General features: G+C 42.9%; 1 protein-coding gene across 1 annotated transcript; it reads left to right on the top strand.

Moving 5' to 3' along the window:
- Window positions 1-8,390: 8,390 nt before the first annotated feature.
- On the top strand, window positions 8,391-15,121 carry LOC311127136 (putative global transcription activator SNF2L2). Its single transcript, XM_084158900.1, has 6 exons — window positions 8,391-8,756; window positions 11,403-11,632; window positions 12,003-12,108; window positions 13,670-13,771; window positions 13,927-14,068; window positions 14,358-15,121. Exons 1-6 carry the CDS (start codon window positions 8,589-8,591, stop codon window positions 14,495-14,497), a joined length of 888 nt encoding a protein of 295 aa, XP_084015026.1. The 5' UTR covers window positions 8,391-8,588; the 3' UTR covers window positions 14,498-15,121.
- Window positions 15,122-20,130: the final 5,009 nt, after the last annotated feature.

The following is a 20,130-nucleotide window of genomic DNA, read 5'->3' as shown; positions in this document are numbered from 1 at the left end:
CTCAGAACAGCTTGAATTTGTAGGGGCATGGACTGTGGATTTAACAAGTGACATCAATAAGGGATCATAGCTCTCACCTGGAATCACCTGGTCTGTCTATGTCATGGAAAGACCAGGTGTTCTTAATGTTTTGTTCACTTGGTGTAAGACACATCTGGATTCAGAATTTGTCAGGATATAGTGCATATCCACAAAACTCAAAATATGCATTGGAAATGGTCTATTCTCTAGAATATTAAAAACGTGTCATTGACTATGTTGTCCCTCAGCATTCTGGAAGTCAGGCAGACATGGAGAGAGATAGAAAGAGAGAGAGCCTATGTTTTGTTGTCTATTTCCATTTCTCAGTCAGCCCGGCTGGATAACGTCTGTACTCCTTCCATTTGTTCCCTCTCCATCCTTCTAGAAGATTCCTGCAAAAAAACAGAATCAAGAACAGAAAAAGTCAGTTGAGAGTTGTAACATTAGAATGAGTGTTGAGGGGGAGCAGGGATATGCTAAATGTATCATACTGTCAAATACAAAATACTCAAAAAATACAACGATCCCTGATGAATCAAGAAAAAGTTAACCTTATTGTTGTGGGGGGGTGGTATACGTTTCAAGAAGTAGGCTAGCTTACAATGTCTCTCTTACACACACACACACTCAATGTTTTCTATATGCGTATTATGTATTATATTGTTTATTAATCAACCATCTCTCTCTCTCTCACTCACACGCACACACACAGCATGTTGACATGATGACAATCTTTTCTATAAATGATTGTGATCATTTCTCCCCACTCTCTCTCTACATTTACATTTACGTCATTTAGCAGACGCTCTTATCCAGAGCGACTTACAGTTAGTGAATACATATTTTTTTTATACTGGCCCCCCGTGGGAATCGAACCCACAACCCTGGCGTTGCAAACGCCATGCTCTATCAACTGAGCTACATCCCTGCCGGCCATTCCCTCCTCTACCCTGGATGACGCTGGGCCAATTGTGCGCCGCCCATGAGTCTCCCGGTCGCGGCCGGCGGCGACAGAGCCTGGATTCGAACCAGGATCTCTAGTGGCACAGTTAGCGCTGCGATGCAGTGCCTTAGACCACTGCGCCTCTCAGGAGTACTAATCTCTCTCACACAGAACACACACACACACACACACACACACACACACATACAGCTAGCATGACAATGTTGACATTACAATGTTTTCAAGTTATTGTGATCATCTCTCTCTCTCTCTCTCTCTCTCTCTCTCTCTCTCTCTCACTCACACATTTACTGTTATTAACTAAACAGATGTCAAAATGTTAGCTAGCTAGCTACAACCAATGGCTACAAAAGGTAAAAATGAAAACTTACAATGTCCATGGAGGATTAACCATAGAGCTAACATTAGCTAGCTAAAATTATGCAGCTAACATTAGCTAGCTAGCAAATCTTTCCTTGATGTTTTTCTCCCCAACAAACCACGGCTTTACTTACAAAAGTAAAACAGTGCAGGATAACAGGGACTACCACCTAGCAGTCAAATCTTTTAAATTTTTTTGTTTGTACATTTTGAGAAACTGACGTTTTCCAGCTGTGTTGTTGTGTAGCATACCCGGCGCTCTGTCCCAACTGCAGTATGGAATGTAGACCAATGCGCTCGAGCCAGCAGGCTACCTGTGCACAGAGATCTATTGCTGAGTGTGGTGCACAGAGATCTATTGCTGAGTGTGAAGCACAGATTCCAATTCAAGTTTTAGCTGGAACTGATATGCCTACCTCCTTATTTAGCTACTGAAATTAAAATAAGATTGCTGCACACATTATGTTAATTGGAAATATAATAGTCATATTTTTGGGTGCAATAATTTTGGACTAATTATTGATGGAAATGAATGTGATAAAAATAGGGTTTTGTAAATCCTGGTGGATTACAGTAGAATATTGAAATAATAGACAGGCCTACGTGTTATTTAGTTAGTCATAATTGAGTTAGTCATAATCGAACATCATAACAACATTCAGTGGAACAGAAGAAAATGTGCAGCTGACAGACAGCAAGCTACCAGATATCATTAATTAAACAACCATTATTTCATTGTTTTACTGCATTTCAATTCAACAGCAGTGAATTTTTTAAAGGGTATCGTGTGTATTATTGTGCATGTTTATCTTACATGCTTGTAGCCTAGAACAAATGTAATGGAAGTGAATGTGCACTTTTCAATTGGGTGGACTGCAACTACGAAAACACTGCCATAGGCTGTAGTAAAAGCAAAAGCATTTATAGCATCGGAGATTCTCTAAATTAGGGACCATCTCTGATATGTTTTTTTTAATTTATTTGCAAATTATGGTGGAAAATAAGTATTTGGTCAATAACAAAAGTTTCTCAATACTGTGTTATATACCCTTTGTTGGCAATGACACAGGTAAAACGTTTTCTGTAAGTCTTCACAAGGTTTTCACACACTGTTGCTGGTATTTTGGCCCATTCCTCCATGCAGATCTCCTCTAGAGCAGTGATGTTTTGGGGCTGTCGCTGGGCAACACGGACTTTCAACTCCCTCCAAAGATTTTCTATGGGGTTGAGATCTGGAGACTGGCTAGGCCACTCCAGGACCTTGAAATGCTTCTTACGAAGCCACTCCTTCGTTGCCCGGGCGGTGTGTTTGGGATCATTGTCATGCTGAAAGACCCAGCCACGTTTCATCTTCAATGCCCTTGCTGATGGAAGGAGGTTTTCACTCAAAATCTCACGATACATGGCCCTATTCATTCTTTCCTTTACACGGATCAGTCATCCTGGTCCCTTTGCAGAAAAACAGCCCCAAAGCATGATGTTTCCACCCCCATGCTTCACAGTAGGTATGGTGTTCTTTGGATGCAACTCAGCATTCTTTGTCCTCCAAACACGACGAGTTAAGTTTTTACCAAAGAGTTCTATTTTGGTTTCATCTGACCATATGACATTCTCCCAATCCTCTTCTGGATCATCCAAATGCACTCTAGCAAACTTCAGACGGGCCTGGACATGTACTGTCTTAAGCAGGGGGACACGTCTGGCACTGCAGGATTTGAGTCCCTGGCGGCGTAGTGTGTTACTGATGGTAGGCTTTGTTACATTTACATTTTTTACATTTTAGTCATTTAGCAGACGCTCTTATCCAGAGCGACTTACAGTTAGTGATTACATATATTTTTTCATACTGGCCCCCCGTGGGAATCGAACCCACAACCCTGGCGTTGCAAACGCCATGCTCTATCAACTGAGCTACATCCCTGCCGGCCATTCCCTCCCCTACCCTAGACGACGCTGGGCCAATTGTGCGCCGCCCATTAGTCTCCCGGTCGCGGCCGGCTGCGACAGAGCCTGGATTCGAACCAGGATCTCTAGTGGCACAGTTAGCACTGCGATGCAGTGCCTTAGACCACTGCGCCACTCTTACTTTGGTCCCAGCTCTCTGCAGGTCATTCACTAGGTCCCCCCGTGTGGTTCTGGGATTTTTGCTCACCGTTCTTGTGATCATTTTGACCCCACGGGGTGAGATCTTGCCCCAGATCGAGGGAGATTATCAGTGGTCTTGTATGTCTTCCATTTCCTAATAATTGCTCCCAGAGTTGATTTCTTCAAACCAAGCTGCTTACCTATTGCAGATTCAGTCTTCCCAGCCTGGTGCAGGTCTACAATTGTGTTTCTGGTGTCCTTTGACAGCTCTTTGGTCTTGGCCATAGTGGAGTTTGGAGTGTGACTGTTTGAGGTTGTGGACAGGTGTCTTTTATACTGATAACAAGTTCAAACAGGTGCCATTAATACAGGTAACGAGTGGAGGACAGAGGAGCCTCTTAAAGAAGAAGTTACAGGTCTGTGAGAGCCAGAAATCTTGCTTGTTTGTAGGTGACCAAATACTTATTTTCCACCATAATTTGTAAATAAATTCATAAAAAATCCTACAATGTGATTTTCTGGATTTTTTTTCTCATTTTGTCTGTCATAGTTGACGTGTACCTATGATGAAAATTACAGGCCTCTCTCATCTTTTTAAGTGGGAGAACTTGCACAATTGGTGGCTGATTTAATACTTTTTTCCCCCACTGCATATCAAATTTCTTTGGTATTTCATCACCTGCTGAATAAAAACCTCAAATGGCCCTACTCCTGAAAAAGTTAATCTGGACAGATAAACTGAAGTGGACTCGGCCCGAGTACCATTAGCCGAAGCCCAGAGTAATATGATTCTGCCGGGCTCGGGAAGAGCTCGGCCCGCATGAAGCCCCTCTGAGTCCGAGTCCATGCTGAGTCCCCCGAGTCTCAAACGGAATAGGCCCGAGCCTAGCGTGTTGACTAGGTACAGTATGCCACGAGACCCAAAGCCGCTTTGGTGCACTCTGCCAGCTGTTGTTTGTCAAGTGTGCTAAGCTGAATCATGCAAACCCTGCTGAAAAAGAACATTACTCAAAATGTAATAACTGTAGTGGTGTCTTATATGCAATGGTTTCACGCCCACAAACACTATGCACATGTTTATATAGGTTGGTGTCTTGAGTAGTAGTATTTAATTGAGTAGCATTTAAATAACTGGTCAGTATTTCAATCAATCAGATTTAAGCCAAAAAACAGATATCAACCAAAATAAGTATTTTTCAAGATGTCAAAAGACTTCATGAAAAATAGTCTCTTAATCTGGTTGTGATCTGGTTATAAGATCTCCCAACCATATTTCAACCAGTAAAATACTTCTTTATCATGTCGTATGCCAACTGGGATATAGCTCCATTCTTATGTATTTTATTCCTCTCCTTACTATTTTTTAATGTTATTTTTATTTTTGAAACTGCATCATTGGGAATGGCTCGTAAGCAAGCATTTCACAGTAAAGTCTACACCCATTGTATTCGGAGCATGTGACAAATAAATGTAGATTTGATTATTAGATTTTTGTGTGATTCCCCAAGTCAGTGAAGGAATACAGAAGCATAACTGCCTATGAGGTCCACCATCAAAATGTGATGTTGCTATGGTAACAAGCAGCAGCAGAAATTATGTTTTGAGCAAGTGGTGATCTTGGGGGAGATGAAAATAAAATTATATTTCTGTGTCACTGGAATGAACACATCTAGACACTGTTACTCATACACCCGAATCAATATTTGAAAATAAAATCAACTCTTCACAACATTGATTTGATATCGATCGTCTCGCTCACATCCAACCAAGAGGTTTTCCTTTTTCCTATTTAATCGCCCCTGTTGCCATGGTGAGGGCAGGACCATGTAGAGGGATTATTACAACAAAAAAATCTAATTTCAAGATGGAGCAATAATAAGACCATTAACCTGAAGTGGTGTATTGGCCGAATGATGTCATGTTCTATGCAGCACAGACAGTACAGTGGCTTGCGAAAGTATTCACCCCCCTTGGCATTTTTCCTATTTTGTTGCTTTACAACCTGGAATTAAAATGGATTATTTGTGGGTTTGTATCATTTGATTTACACAACATGCCTACCACTTTGAAGATGCAATTTTTTTGTTGTTGTGTGAAACAAACAACAAATAAGACAAAAAAACAGAACTTGAGCGTGCATAACTATTCACCCCCCCAAAGTCAATACTTTGTAGAGCCACCTTTTGCAGCAATTACAGCTGCAGGTCTCTTGGGGTATGTCTCTTTAAGCTTGGCACATCTAGCCACTGGGAGTTTTGCCTATTCTTCAAGGTAAAACTGCTCTAGCTCCTTCAAATTGGATGGGTTCCGCTGGTGTACAGTAATCTTTAAGTCATACCACAGATTCTCAATTGGATTGAGGTCTATGCTTTGACTAGGCCATTCCAAGACATTTAAATGTTTCCCCTTAAACCACTCAAGTGTTGCTTTAGCAGTATGCTTAGGGTCATTGTCCTGCTGGAAGGTTAACCTCCGACCCAGTCTCAAATCTCTGGAAGACTGAAACAGGTTTCCCTCAAGAATTTCCCTGTATTTAGCCCCATCCAGTTAGTTTCCCAGTCCCTGCCGATGAAAAACATCCCCACATCATGATGCTGCCACCACCATGCTTCACTGTGGGGATGGGGTTCTCGGGTGATGAGAGAGGGGTTGGGTTTGCGCCAGACATAGCGTTTTCCTTGATGGCCAAAAAGCTACATTTTTGTCTCATCTCACCAGAGTACCTTCTTCCATATGTTTGGGGAGTTTTCCACATGCCTTTTGGCGAACACCAAACGTTTTTGCTTATTCTTTTCTTTAAGCAATGGCTTTTTTCTGGCCACTCTTCTGTAAAGCCCAGCTCTGTGGAGTGTACGGCTTAAAGTGGTCCTATGGACAGATACTCCAATCTCCGCTGTGGACCTTTGCAGCTCCTTCAGGGTTATCTTTGGTCTCTTTGTTGCCTCTCTGATTAATGCCCTCCTTGCCTGGTCCGTGAGTTTTGGTGGGCGGCCCTCTCTTGGCAGGTTTGTTGTTGCCATATTCTTTCAATTTTTTAATAATGGATTTAATGGTGCTCCATGGGATGTTCAAAGTTTCAGATATTTTTTTATAACCCAACCCTGATCTGTACTTCTCCACAACTTTGTCCCTGACCTGTTTGGAGAGCTCCTTGGTCTTCATGGTGCTGCTTGCTTGGTGGTGCCCCTTGCTTAGTGGTGCTGCAGCCTTTCAGAACAGGTGTATATATACTGAGATCATGTGACACTTAGATTGCACACAGGTGGACTTTATTTAACTAATTATGTGACATCAGAAGGTAATTGGTTGCACCAGATCTTATTTAGGGGCTTCATCGCAAAAGGGGTGAATACATATGCATGCACCACTTTTCCATAATTATTTTTTTAGATTTTTTTTAAACAAGTTATTTTTTTCATTTAACTTCACCAATTTGGACTATTTTGTGTTTGTCCATTACATGAAATCCAAATAAAAATCAATTTAAATTACAGGTTGTAATGCAACAAAATAGGAAAAATGCCAAGGGGGATGAATACTTTTGCAAAGCACTGTATGTCTGAACATGGCTGGAATAGCAGATCATTCCTGGGACAGGAGACATGTGAGGACAATGATTAAGATGAAGATCATGATGAAAAATGTAAGTGAAATCAAACGAGTCCAACTAAAATATTAATCTTTCCATTAGAACATGTCTGACATACTTTGCTGAGTTCATATCAACAGGTCCCTGGTCAAGGTCTTTCAGAATGCTCCACAGCCTCTGTTCGGACAGCCCCTTATCAACTACTACCATGCAAGCATTACGCCAATGGCCACAAGGTCATTTCAGTTTTATGTAAATGGTTCACCAGCCCATGTTTTATTTTTTTTAATGTTTTTTGCTACGTTGGCATCAGGGATGGGCCAAAATGTCAAAATACAATTACAAAATACCATAAAGATCAATGTTTCAAAATAAACAACAAAATAATTGTATTTTAATCAAATACATTTGAAAATATATGTACTGTATTTTTTATTTTAAAATACAGAAATACATTTGCAAGTAGCCGGCCCGAACAGCAACAACATTCTCACGGTTACAAAAACGTCTTACTTGCTATAACTGTAATATGTTGTTCTTTCTCTACGTCAGTTGAATGCACTGACTGTAAGTCATTCTGGATAAGAGTGTCTGCTAAATGACCTAAATGTATATGTGAAAGTGAACATACCAAAATGAACTGCAAAGCACACATTATTATTGGCCTTGTTACGCGGCAGCGCTCATTAGAATAATACTCAGCATGCTTTGCAATTGTCAATTTTTACATTTATATTTAATTCATTTAGCAGATGCTATTATCACACCATAGAGCAATCAGACTTTTGATACCAATGCATGGTGAAAAGGGGCCGCAAAAAATTATAATAAAAAAAGAAAAGTAATTTGTATTTTGAAAATACAAATTACAGCTCTCGAATGTATCCTGCTAGAATACATTGGAGTGTAGTTCAGTCCAGTGTAATACAAATTACAAAATACTCAGAGGTAATTGAAATACATATTCAAATACTGCCCATCTCTGGTTGGCATCAGGTTTCCTAGTGGAGTCCCCTAGAGGAATCAGAGCTACAGAATGTCTGCAATGAATTGTGTCTACACACACACACACACACACACACACGACATGACCTAAAACCTTGAATAATCACTAGCATGACATCATCGTGGCAGCACTGAGCTTTAATAATTTGTGTTCAGACTGAGCCGTGTGTGTAACATCCCCATTATAGACCCCCCCCCCCCCCCCCCCCCCCCCCGACCACACACTCAGCCTCCACACAGAGTCTAATCCCTACATGCTGAAACATAATGCAAAAATCGTTCATGAAAAAAAAAAATGGACCCGATAACTTTAACAGGATCAGGGGGGAAAAAAATGCATCTGGCAACAGTCTATTAAAACATGCAGAGGCAGACGAGCTTGGGGCCTTACTGAGAGGAATGAGACTGCAGCAGAGGGGAGAGGAGAGGGAGAGCTGCCTACTGCAGCCTGCCTGCCACACAGAGCCAGAGAGAGATGACTACTACTATTATCACGTTATTTTCCCCCGCTCAGCTACCCGTTGATTTGTGTATGAAAACCTAGCGCTTTTCTTTTACTCCTGCATGCTTGCCCCCCTTCTGGGTTTCTGCTTTTTGAGTGATCAGCTGATGAAGAGGCTAGCTGCTCGCCGCTATGCTGGCTTGCTAATTCTCTCCACTCCAGCTGCAGCCGCAGCCCATCCAGCTACAACCCATTCTGATCCACAGAGTCAGACTGCAGACTGCAGACAGGTAAATATTTGTCCTTCCTTCTTTCATTGTTTTCCTTCATTCTCCCTCGCTTCCTCTCTTTATTCTGAGAATAGGATTCAGCCAGGCTGCATCGCACAGAGGAGACAGGAGAGAGAGAGAGAGAGCGTGTGTGTGTGTGAGTGAGTGAGTGAGTGTCTGTCTGTCTAAGTGTGTGCGGTGTCTGTGAGCGGGAGAGGAAGTGAGTGTGTAGGTGTGAGCTGTAACAGATGAGGGGGTATCGTTTGGCAGTCGAGGAGGGGAAGGAAGAGGCAGGTTTGTTTGGTGATGATGGCACAAGCATGGAGCAACACACACACACACACACGGTGTGTTTAGCTGTTTTATCTGTCTCTCAGGATTACTCTGTAACCCATTGCATTCCACTGTAGCCCTGTAGAGAAGGCTTTATAAAGATAACCTTAAAGCTGACCGATTATCCTCATGATGCCGTTTGTTGTCCTTTTTACTGTTCTTGTTGCGTTCGATCATTCTGTTTTTATTCATGCTTTTCTCGCTTTTACTGTGTGTGTGCGCGTGTGTATTAGTGTACGTGTGTGTAAGTGTACATGCATATTCCACTGTCGGAATGTCATACAGATCTTTTGTCATTGATGATGACGGTTAGGCCACTTTCGACATGGTCCCCAAGGGTTTGTGTGTCTGTGCCTGTGGCGAGAGGGAGGGGGTTGACTGATCGTATGTGCATTCATAAGCACAAACGACATGTCTGTATGAATATACAGTTACATGCGCTTTCATCTCTGTTTCCTTGTAGATATTCACATTCTAATACAATATAATATGACGTGGGTGTGCACTATCATGGCTGCATTTCTGTATGATTCATACATCAATATTCCGTTCAGATTGGAGTGCATTCCTCACTCTCTGCTGAATGTGAACACATTCACACCCTCTTTCTCTCTGTCTGTCTGTCTCTTTCCCCCTTTCCCCCTTTCCCCCTTTCCGTCTCTCTCTCTCTCTCTCTCTCTCTCTCTCTCTCTCTCTCTCTCTCTCTCTCTCTCTCTCTCTCTCTCTCTCTCTCTCTCTCTCTCTCTCTCTCTCTCTTTCTCTTTCTCTTTCTCTTTCTCTTTCTTCCAGCCTGGACAAGTAATGCTGCATGCATACATCTAAGCTTTAATTGCCTTTGTGTAAAATACAGCAGTTGCTTGCTGCAGACATTTGCAGCTATGAGAGATGAAAATAAGATACAGACACCATCATGGTGCATTTCCACTGAGAATTTACCCCAGTGTTTTGCCTCAGACTTTAGTGTTTCCACCTGCTTTGACTTGGGGCCAAGGCAAGGCCTCTGGGGCTTATCGGGCAGCATTTACATAACAATGGCTAACTGCGAACATGGATTTACACCTTCCACGGTTAATACCTTCTCACAAAGCAACTGACCTGTATTTTTTAGGCACTAAAGTACTTCCATATATACTTCCATAAAAATGTTTAACGGGTACTGGGCTGCCTTCAGACGAGGCTTGTGGGTGTCCTAGAGCAAAACAACCGACATGTACGTTACAGACAGAAGTTAGAAGATTGTCGGTAACGACTTGTGAGGGTCCTATCTTTCCATAGAGGGGTCATATTAGTTTTGTAGGCCAAACCGTTCGGAGGCTACAGACATTTCAGTGAGAAGACGGATTTCTCCTGGTATGATAAACACAGAAGGGGAACAGCACATGCAAAAAAAAAAACATATCTCTAGCGTAAACAGATGGATTTCTATGGGGATTTTTTTATGATGCCAATTTGATTTCTGTGGGGTGCAGACATCGACTCTAGGTTAATGAATAATTGATAGTGAAATCAATAATATATGCACATTTAGTTAATTCTTTGAAGTAGTTTTTGGAAGAGGCTGTTGAATGGTTTTTCAAGGTCAAACTTTGTCTGACTGTCTAAGAGAGGAGATCAATTGAACAGCTATTTAAGAACCACTAAGCTGTCAGGAGTGTAGCTGACAGGAGTTACAGGGGTCAAATCACTGTCAAGAGCACAGTTGTTTCTTATCCCATCCCCAAACTCATTTACAAATCCCTCTTTGGGATTTACATTTTATTGGGCCAATCTTTCTCCTCTTGAATAAGAAGAGAACTTGTACAATGAACTGACACACACTGATTAGTGTGTGTGTAAATTCTCTCGCCACTCAAATATTTGTTAATGTACTGTATCTTCCAGGCGGCAGGTAGCCTAGCGGTGGGCGGCAGGTAGCCTAGCGCTTAAGAGTGTTGGGCCAGTAACCGGAGGGTTGCTGGTTCAAATCCCAGAGCCGGCAATGTGGAGAAATCTGCTGTTCTACGCTTGAGCAAGGCAATTAACCCCCAACAAGAACTGCTCCCCGGGCACTGATGACATCGATTAAGGCAACCCCCTGCACCTGTCTGATTCAGAGGGGTTGGGTTAAATGTGGAAGAACATTTCAGTTGAATGCATTCATTTGAGCACCTGACTAGGTATCCCCTTTCCCTCTTCCAGCAGCTTGTGCATTCCTATATCCATCCTTTGTTTTCTGTGGTTCCCAGGAAGAGTAGATGTTGCTTAAGTAACAGCTAATTGAGATCCAAATAAACAAACAAATCCTCTCCTTCTTCATCCTCTTCTTCCTCCTCCTCGACCACCCCCCATGTGGAGGAGAACGGGGCCATGGAGGACATGGAGGAGGACATAAGCCTAAAGAAACGGAAAGGTGATCACCACGGCGACAAAGACTCTGAGTCGCGAGACTCTGGCCAGGAGGCTGGAGGTGAAAAGGTCAAGAAACGGAGAGGTAGACCTCCGGCGGAGAAACTGCCCCCCAACCCTCCCGAGCTCACCAAGCAGCTTAACACACTGGTGGACATGGCTATCAACTACAAAGACGGGTGAGATTACCAGGGAGAATTGGGGGCGCTGTGGTAATTATGTATTAATGGATAATGCAATTATATCCACACAGTATTAATTAACTACTAATTAGCGATGTGTAGATATGAAGGGCCATGGTGTTTGATGTCAGACCATGCAGGGAATGGTTAGACATGAATTACTTATATTTTGTGCCTCTATTTCACAGTTTGAGCATTTGTTTTCTTTCAAAATCTTTAGCTGCACTTGATTAGACTTGACTGGAACAATGGAACTAAATCTGGCCAATCTGCCACTCCAGGGATGCTCAATCAAATGCTGAAAGTATTTGAAACAAAACAAATACTATTGTTGGTCGGTAACAGTGCCTGTGCATAATAATTCCAGGTTGGGCCGTCAGATCAGCAAAGGCTTCGTCCAGCTGCCTTCTAGGAAGGAGGTGCCAGAGTACTACGAGTTGATCCGCAAGCCTGTGGACTTCAGGAGGATCAGGGTAGGCTCTGCAGACCGTCTACACTGCATCTATAGGCACAGCACCAACCCACCCAAATCTTCCCACATACCAATTCAGCTCAGCACCAGCCCTCAGCCTTTCAGCCTACTGGTGGCTCACCACTAACCCACCAAATCTTACCACTAACCCACCAACTGATCAGCTCTTCCCCCAAATCTTCCCACATACCAACTGGACCTAGGCCTGTTAACGCAGTCATAGATGGCAGCGCTAGCCTTTAATCTGTCCAACTGTCCCTCCACAACCCTGTGGTTGTCATGAACTAAAAAAAAAAATGAATTTCCCAGCATCATCCAAGCAAACTTTTCTAACTGATGATGTTGGATTCAGGTACTACACTGATCAAAAATCTAAACGCAACATGTAGTGTTGGTTTCATGAGCTGAAATAAAATATCCCAGAAAGTTTCCATACACACAAAAAGCTTATTTCTCTCAAATTTGGTGCACAAATTTGTTTATATCCCTATTAGTGAGAAGTTCTCCTTTGGCAAGATCATCCATCCACCTGACAGGAGTGGCATATCAAGAAGCTGATTAAACAGCATGATCATTACACAGGTGCACCTTGTGCTGGGGACAATAAAAGGCCACTCTAAAATGTACAGTTTTGTCACACAACACAATGCCACAGATGTCTCAAGTTTTGAGGGAGCGTGCAATTGGCATGCTGACTGCAGGAATGTCCACCAGAGCTGTTGCTAGAGAAATGAATGTTAATTTCTCTACCATAAGCTGCCTCCAACCGGCCTCACAACCGCAGACCACGTGTATGGCGTTGTGTGGGCGAGTGGTTTGCTGATGTCAACGTCATGAACAGAATGCCCCATGGTTGCAGTGGGGTTATGGTATGGGCAGGCATAAGCTACAGACAACGAGCACAATTGCACTTTATCGATGACAATTTGAATGCAGAGAGATACCGTGATGGGATTCTGAGGCCCATTGTTGTGCCATTCATCCGCCACCATCACCTCATGTTTCAGCATGATAATGCACGGCCCCATGTTGCAAGGATCTGTACACAATTCCTGGAAGCTGAAAATGTCCCAGTTCTTCCATGGCCTGCATACTCACCAGACATGTCACCCATTGAGCATGTTTGGGATGCTCTGGATCGACGTGTACAACAGCATGCTCCAGTTCCCGCCAATATCCAGCAACTTCGCACAGCCACTGAAGAAGAGAGGGACACCATTCCACAGGCCACAATCAACAGCTTGATCAACTCTATGCGAAGGAGATGTGTCGCGCTGCATGAGGCAAATGGTGGTCACACCAGATACTGACTGGTTTTCTAATCCACTCCCCTACCTTTTTTAAAGGTATCTGTAACCAATAGATGCATATCTGTATTACCAGTCATGTAAAATCCATAGATTAGGGCCTAATTAATTTATTTCAATTGATTGATTACCTTATATGAACTGTAACTCAGTAACATCTTTGAAATTGTTGCATGTTGCATTCATATTTTTGTTCAGTATAATATGCACTGTATTTATGTACATGTTTTCTGACCATGTGCGGTTATTTTGTAGGAGCGTGTGCGCAATCACAAGTACCGGAGTGTGGGAGATCTGGAGAAGGACATTATACTGCTGTGTCACAACGCCCAGACCTTCAACCTGGAGGGATCTCAGGTGTGCCTCAGGGATGTGATCTAGGCCCGCTGGAGTTCACACCACTGCCTACCGTTTCTACATGAAATCCACATGCCATGATGCCACCAGCTCTTGATTGTGAGAGGCTAATTCGGTGGCTAATTTGGTTTATGTTATGTGTGTGTTTGCTATAGATATTTGAGGACTCGATCGTTCTCAAGTCTGTGTTTGAGAGTGCACGACAGAGGATCGTCATTGACAATGAGGAGAAAAAGGACAGCACTGCCATCTGTGACGATGATGGAGGTGGAGACAATCAGTTTGTTTCATCAGAAGGTGAGAGACCCGGTCTTTGTGATCTCAAAATAAACTGTTCGAAGGACACCTTTTAAAAACCCAATAGGAAAATCAAGATGACGCAGTTCAGTTAACAATGAGAAGATCATTTTCACTTTTACTCACCCAAACCATTGTGAGTCTTATCAAGCGTTATAATTATTTAGATTTTGAATAGCTTGAAAGGATTTATTTTCTCAAAGATCAATGACAGGACAAATTATTATCTGGTTGTCATTATAAAAAGGATATACTATATTCTGTTCCTTTCTCAATCCTTTCTTTTCAGTGAAAACAGTGACAAAGCAGGTGAAACAGAGGATGAAGAAGGAAGAGAGGAGCAGAAAGATGAAGATCAAGAAGACAGTCTACAGTGATGTAGACAGCAATGAGGATCTGGAGGACAATACAGCTAAAGATGAGGGTTGACCTGGAGGACCAACGCTAGTTCATTTACCCTCCTTATCCTCTTTCTTTCTCTCCGCTGTCACTGTTTTTGCAATGCAGCTTATTAGTTTGCTCACCTTGCTAAAGGTTTGTCTCATCTCAAGTCAAGAAGGCTACTCAAAGAAAGGAATTTACGTACTTAATGATGTTGGTCCTCAAGTAATTCATGCAGCCTTAAACGTTCATGTCTCTTGACTATTATTTTGCCTTTTTGTTCTTTGGGATTTAATGGTGTTGCTCCCTTGGTCCTCATATGAAAGCTATTGTGTGTATCCTTAATGTGTAACCAGAGGATATCTCCCCCCTCTTTTTCCATGAGTTGTTTTTGTATTTGAAAATGTTATTACTGTGTGTGTGTGAAAGGCCTTCATACGTCTTGGAGCATGATGTATTTCTGCTAAGACGGAGACCGCCCTCAGAGAGTGGCGCATGTTGATGACATCACTATATGTTGTGTTACAGGTGTGGGAGATGGCAGAAAATGGTTGGTCAGTTCTTCAATGTGACCAGGATGGACACTACTGGATTGTTTCAAATCTCAAAATGTGTGGATTTAAAATGAAGTATGATTCTGTAATAAATCTCAAAATGGGAGAATTGTATTTGAACAATATTCTGTTTTCTGAATGACCTGAACACCAACATTGATTTCATACTTAATTAGCAGATATAAACAGATAAAGTTGTATTGTTTCAGCTGTAAGTTTTATATTGTATACTCATGGGCTTCTTGTGTTATTTTGCATCTTTTTCAGTTTGGTTTAGAGTGGCAACTGTCAAGTCCCAGGTGACAAACAAGGAGAAAAGAGAGATCTTCCAGCAGGAGACCATAGGGATTTGTGTTGAGGTCTTTTTTTGTGTTTCTCTCTCTTGGCAAGACTGAAAGTTGTCATCCTATTCCTATAAAGACAGTCAGTCCTTGGCAGTACATTTTAACAACCAATGGGGAGACCGATTCTGGCAAGAAGAAGTACAAGTCTCTGCAGTAGCTACACTAAGATAGATTCTGACAAGAAGTTTGTGTGCAAGTATCTACAGTTCTTCTATACTAATCCTGCTTTGTGTAAAAAAAGCAATACATCAGTCAGTGTAGCCAGCAGAAACATATTCTATAGCCCACAGACTGATTATATGGATATTTGTGTAAAGTAACTGTTCAGTGAAAATCTCCCTTTTAAAAGTTAATAGTCTGTTAACTCATGCCCAAATAATGTTGTTGACTCATCCTATACTTGTATTGGTGGCCAAAGCATAAATTAGAGAAAAAACACTTTAAAAACCCCACCTCAAACAGACCGTTTAATAAAATGCTTGCTCTTTCCTCAGAGTATGATATCATACTCCTGAGGAGGATGAGCTGGCCAATCAGCAGTGTACTTGCATTAATATTTTGTATGACCGATGTACGCCCACACTATTCCAACACAGAAAAGCTGCTTTTTAACATACTTCGTCCAGGGTAGGGGAGGGAATGGCCAGCAGGGATGTAGCTCAGTTGGTAGAGCATGGCGTTTGCAACGCCAGGGTTGTGGGTTCGATTCCCATGGGGGGCCAGTATGAAAAAAAATAAAAAATGTATGCACTCACTAACTGTAAGTCGCTCTGGATAAGAGCGTCTGCTAAATGACTAAAATGTAAATGTAAAATTTCATATGAATCTGGAAACACTGGACAGTTACTTTACTTTTTAGGTACAAGTAAGGTTTGCTGAGGCACAAGGAGAAAGAGGGCATTGTTCTCTACCCATTCTTGTGCTTATCACTCTTTTGAAAGTAGGATAATGCTGTAGCGATGCACTAAGTCATCTGCTACACTTGTATAGTCTCAGCCAGGAGAAGTGAGAAAGGTAAGTGAAGTTTATATTGGCTATTGTATGCCTCTCTCTCCCAGTGCCACGTATGACGTGATGACAAATGTTCTTTCTCTCTGAACAATGATGAATTCATTATGCAAGGAGTAGATTTTGACATGGTATGGAATCTGATCTGAATGACTGCATTCTGTTTGTCTTGTGATATCAAAGTGTGTTTACAACCATGTTTATACAGAGCACAATATGCATAGAATCAATCAGAAGAGGACTAAAACATATTCAGTCTAAAATTAACTTATTCATAATCCATTTCATTTGAGTGAGTGTTTTCGTTTCCATATGCTAAACCACATTTTATTTGCACGTACTACAGCTCTCTGAGTAAGTAATGGGTTTAGTGAGTAATTTACCTGAAGAGTCTTTTTTTCCAAAAGACTGGCTGCTGGGAAATTCCTTTTCCCCATCAAACAAATGGTGCTGAATTACTAATCGACCCCTAGCCAATATTACTCTGATTCCCGGGTCCACCCGTAAGTAGAATGTATGCATGCATGATTTTAAATGTTTGCTAAATGGCATATTTTATATTATTGAGGAGGATTGGATAGGTATAAGCATGATTATTGCTTCACCTTGCTTTCTAATTGGCTGGGATCAAATCAAACTTTATTTGTTACATGCTCCGAATACAGCAAGTGTAGACCTTACCGTGACATGCTTACTTACACGCCCTTAACCAACAATGCAGTTCAAGAAAGAGTGGAAAAAATATTTACCAAATAAACTAAAGTAAAAAATAATACAAAGTAACACAATAAAATAACAATAACGAGGCTATATACAGGGGGTACCGGTACCGAGTCAATGTGCGGGGGTACAGGTTAGTCGAGGTAATGGTACATGCAGGTAGGGGTAAAGTGACTTTGCATAAATAATAGACAGCGGGTAGCAGCAGTGTAAAAACAAATAGTTTGGGTGGCCATTTGATTGATTGTTCAGCAGTCTTATGGCTTGGGTGTAGAAGCTGTTAAGGAGCCTTTTGGTCCTAGACTTGGCGCTCCTGTACTGCTTGCCGTGCGGTAGCAGAGAGAACAGTCTATGACTAGGGTGACTGGAGTCTTTGACAATTTTTTGGGCTTTCCTCTGACACCGCCTAGTATACAGGTCATGGATGGCAGGAAGCTTGGCCCCAGTGATGTACTGGGCCGTACGCACTACCCTCTGTAGCGCCTTACGGTCAGATGCCGCATAGTTACCATACCAGGCGGTGATGCAACCGGTCAGCATGCTCTCGATGGTGCAGCTGTAGAACTTTTTGAGGATCTGGGGACCCATGCCAAATCTTTTCAGTCTCCTGAGGTGGAAAAGGTGTTGTTGTGCCCTCTTCATGACTGTCTTGGTGTGTTTGGACCATGATAGTTTGTTGGTGATGTGGACATCAAGGAACTTGAAACTTGCGACCCGCTCCGCTACAGCCCTGTCGATGTTAATGGGGGCCTGTTCGGCCCACCTTTTCCTGTAGTCCATGATCTGCTCCTTTGTCTTGCTCACATTGAGGGAGAGGTTGTTGTCCTGGCACCACTCTGCCAGGTCTCTCACCTCCTCCCTATAGGCTGTCTCATCATTGTCGGTGATCAGGCCTACCACTGTGGTCCTCTGTAGCTCAATGTGGTCCTCTGTAGCTCAATTGGTGGAGCATGGCGCTCGTAACGCCAGGGTAGTGGGTTCGATCCTCAGGACCACCCATACGTAAAAATTTATGCACACATGACTGTAAGTCGCTTTGGATAAAAGCGTCTGCTAAATGTCATATTATTTATTTATTATTTGTGTCGTCAGCAAAGTTAAGGATGGTGTTGGAGTCGTGTTTGGCCAAGCAGTCGTGGGTGAACAGGGTGTACAGGAGGGGACTAAGCACGCACCCCTGAGGGACCCCAGTGTTGAGGATCAGCGTGTCAGACGTGTTGTTGCCTACCCTTACCACCTGGGGGCGGCCCGTCAGGAAGTCCAGGATCCAGTTGCAGAGGGAGGTGTTTAGTCCCAGGGTCCTTAGCTTAGTGCACTATGGTGTTGAATGCTGAGCTGTAATCCATTAACAGCATTCTCACATAGGTGTTCCTTTTGTCCAGGTGGGAAAGGGCAATGTGGAGTGCGATTGAGATTGCGTCATCTGTGGATCTGTTGGGGCGATATGCGAATTGGAGTGGGTCTAGGGTATCTGGGATGATGCTGTTGATGTGAGCCATGACCAGCCTTTCAAAGCACTTCTTGACTACCAACGTGAGTGCTACGGGGCGGTAATCATTTAGGCAGGTTACCTTCGCTTCCTTGGGCACAGGGACTATGGTGGTCTGCTTGAAACATGTCAGTATTACAGACTCTGTCAGGGAGAGGTTGAAAATGTCAGTGAAGACACTTGCCAGTTGGTCCGTGCATGCTTTGAGTACACGTCCTGGTAATCCGTCTGGCCCCCGGCTTTGTGAATGTTGACCTGTTTAAAGGTTTTGCCCACATCGGCTACCGAGAGCGTTATCACACAGTCATCCAGAACAGCTGGTGCTCTCATGCATGCTTCAGTGTTGCTTGCCTCGAAAGCGAGCATAAAAGGTATTTAGCTCGTCTGGTAGGCTTGCGTCACTGGGCAGCTTGCGGCTGGGTTTCCCTTTGTAGTCTGTAATAGTTTTCAAACCCTGCCACATCTGACGAGTGTCAGAGCTGGTGTAGTAGGATTCAATCTTAATCCTGTATTGATGCTTTGCCTGTTTGATGGTTCGTCTGAGGGCATAGCGGGATTTCTTATAAGCGTCCGGATTAGTGTCCTGCTCCTTGAAAGCGGCAGCTCTAGCCTTTAGCTCGATGTGAATGTTGTCTGTAATCCATGGCTTCTGGTTGGGATATGTACGTACGGTCACTGTGGGGGCGACGTCGTCGACGCACTTATTGATGAAGCCGAAGCCATTGGATGAATCCCGGAACATATTCCAGTCTGTGCTAGCAAAACAGTCATGTAGTGTAGCATCCGCGTCATTTGACCACTTCCGTATTGAGCGAGTCACTGGTACTTCCTGCTTTAGTTTTTGCTTGTAAGCAGGAATCGGGATGATATAATTATGGTCAGATTTGCCAAATGGAGGGCGAGGGAGAGCTTTGTATGCATCTCTGTGTGTGGAGTAAAGGTGGTCTAGAGTTTTTTCCCTCTGGTTGCACATGTGACATGCTGGTAGAAATGAGGTAAAATTGATTTAAGTTTGCCTGCATTAATGTCCCCGGCCACTAGGAGCGCCGCATCTGGATGAGCATTTTCTTGTTTGCTTGTGGCCTTATACAGCTCATTGAGTGCGTAGGATATTCTTGATCCTAGATCATCCATTTTGTTTTCTAATAATTGCACGTTGGCCAATGGAACGGATGGTAGTGGAAGTTTACTTACTTGCCTATGAATTCTCAGAAGGCAGCCCGACCTCCGCCCCCTTTTTCTCCGTCTTTTCTTCACGCAAATGATGGGGATTTGGGCCCGTTCCCGAGAAGGCAGTATATCCTTCGCGTGGGAAGTCCAGTGCGAGGTGAGTAATCACTGTTCTGATGTCCAGAAGTTATTTTCGGTCATAAGAGACGGTAGCAGCAACATTATGTACACAATAAGTTAAAAAATAGGTTACAAACAATGCGAAAAAACTAACAAAATAGCACAGTTGGTTAGGAGCCTGTAAAACGGCAGGGATAGATAGAGGACTCATGTTTATATTTGTGCCATTATAGCATCTGTGACAGCATGGGCAGCGCCATTGAGGCCATCTCCATT

Source organism: Coregonus lavaretus, assembly GCF_964263955.1.
Source record: "Coregonus lavaretus genome assembly, chromosome: 4".
Classification (NCBI taxonomy): domain Eukaryota; kingdom Metazoa; phylum Chordata; class Actinopteri; order Salmoniformes; family Salmonidae; genus Coregonus; species Coregonus lavaretus.
Note: the sequence above shows the minus strand (reverse complement) of the source record. Positions and strands in the feature narration are given on the sequence as shown.

Coding starts and splice junctions, on each gene's coding strand:
- LOC311127136 (XM_084158900.1), top strand. CDS start 8,589: ATGCTTGCCCCCCTTCTGGGTTTCTGCTTTTTGAGTGATCAGCTGATG. Junction 8,757..11,402: donor AGACTGCAGACTGCAGACAG/GTAAATATTTGT, acceptor CCCCATGTGGAG/GAGAACGGGGCCATGGAGGA. Junction 12,109..13,669: donor TGGACTTCAGGAGGATCAGG/GTAGGCTCTGCA, acceptor GTTATTTTGTAG/GAGCGTGTGCGCAATCACAA.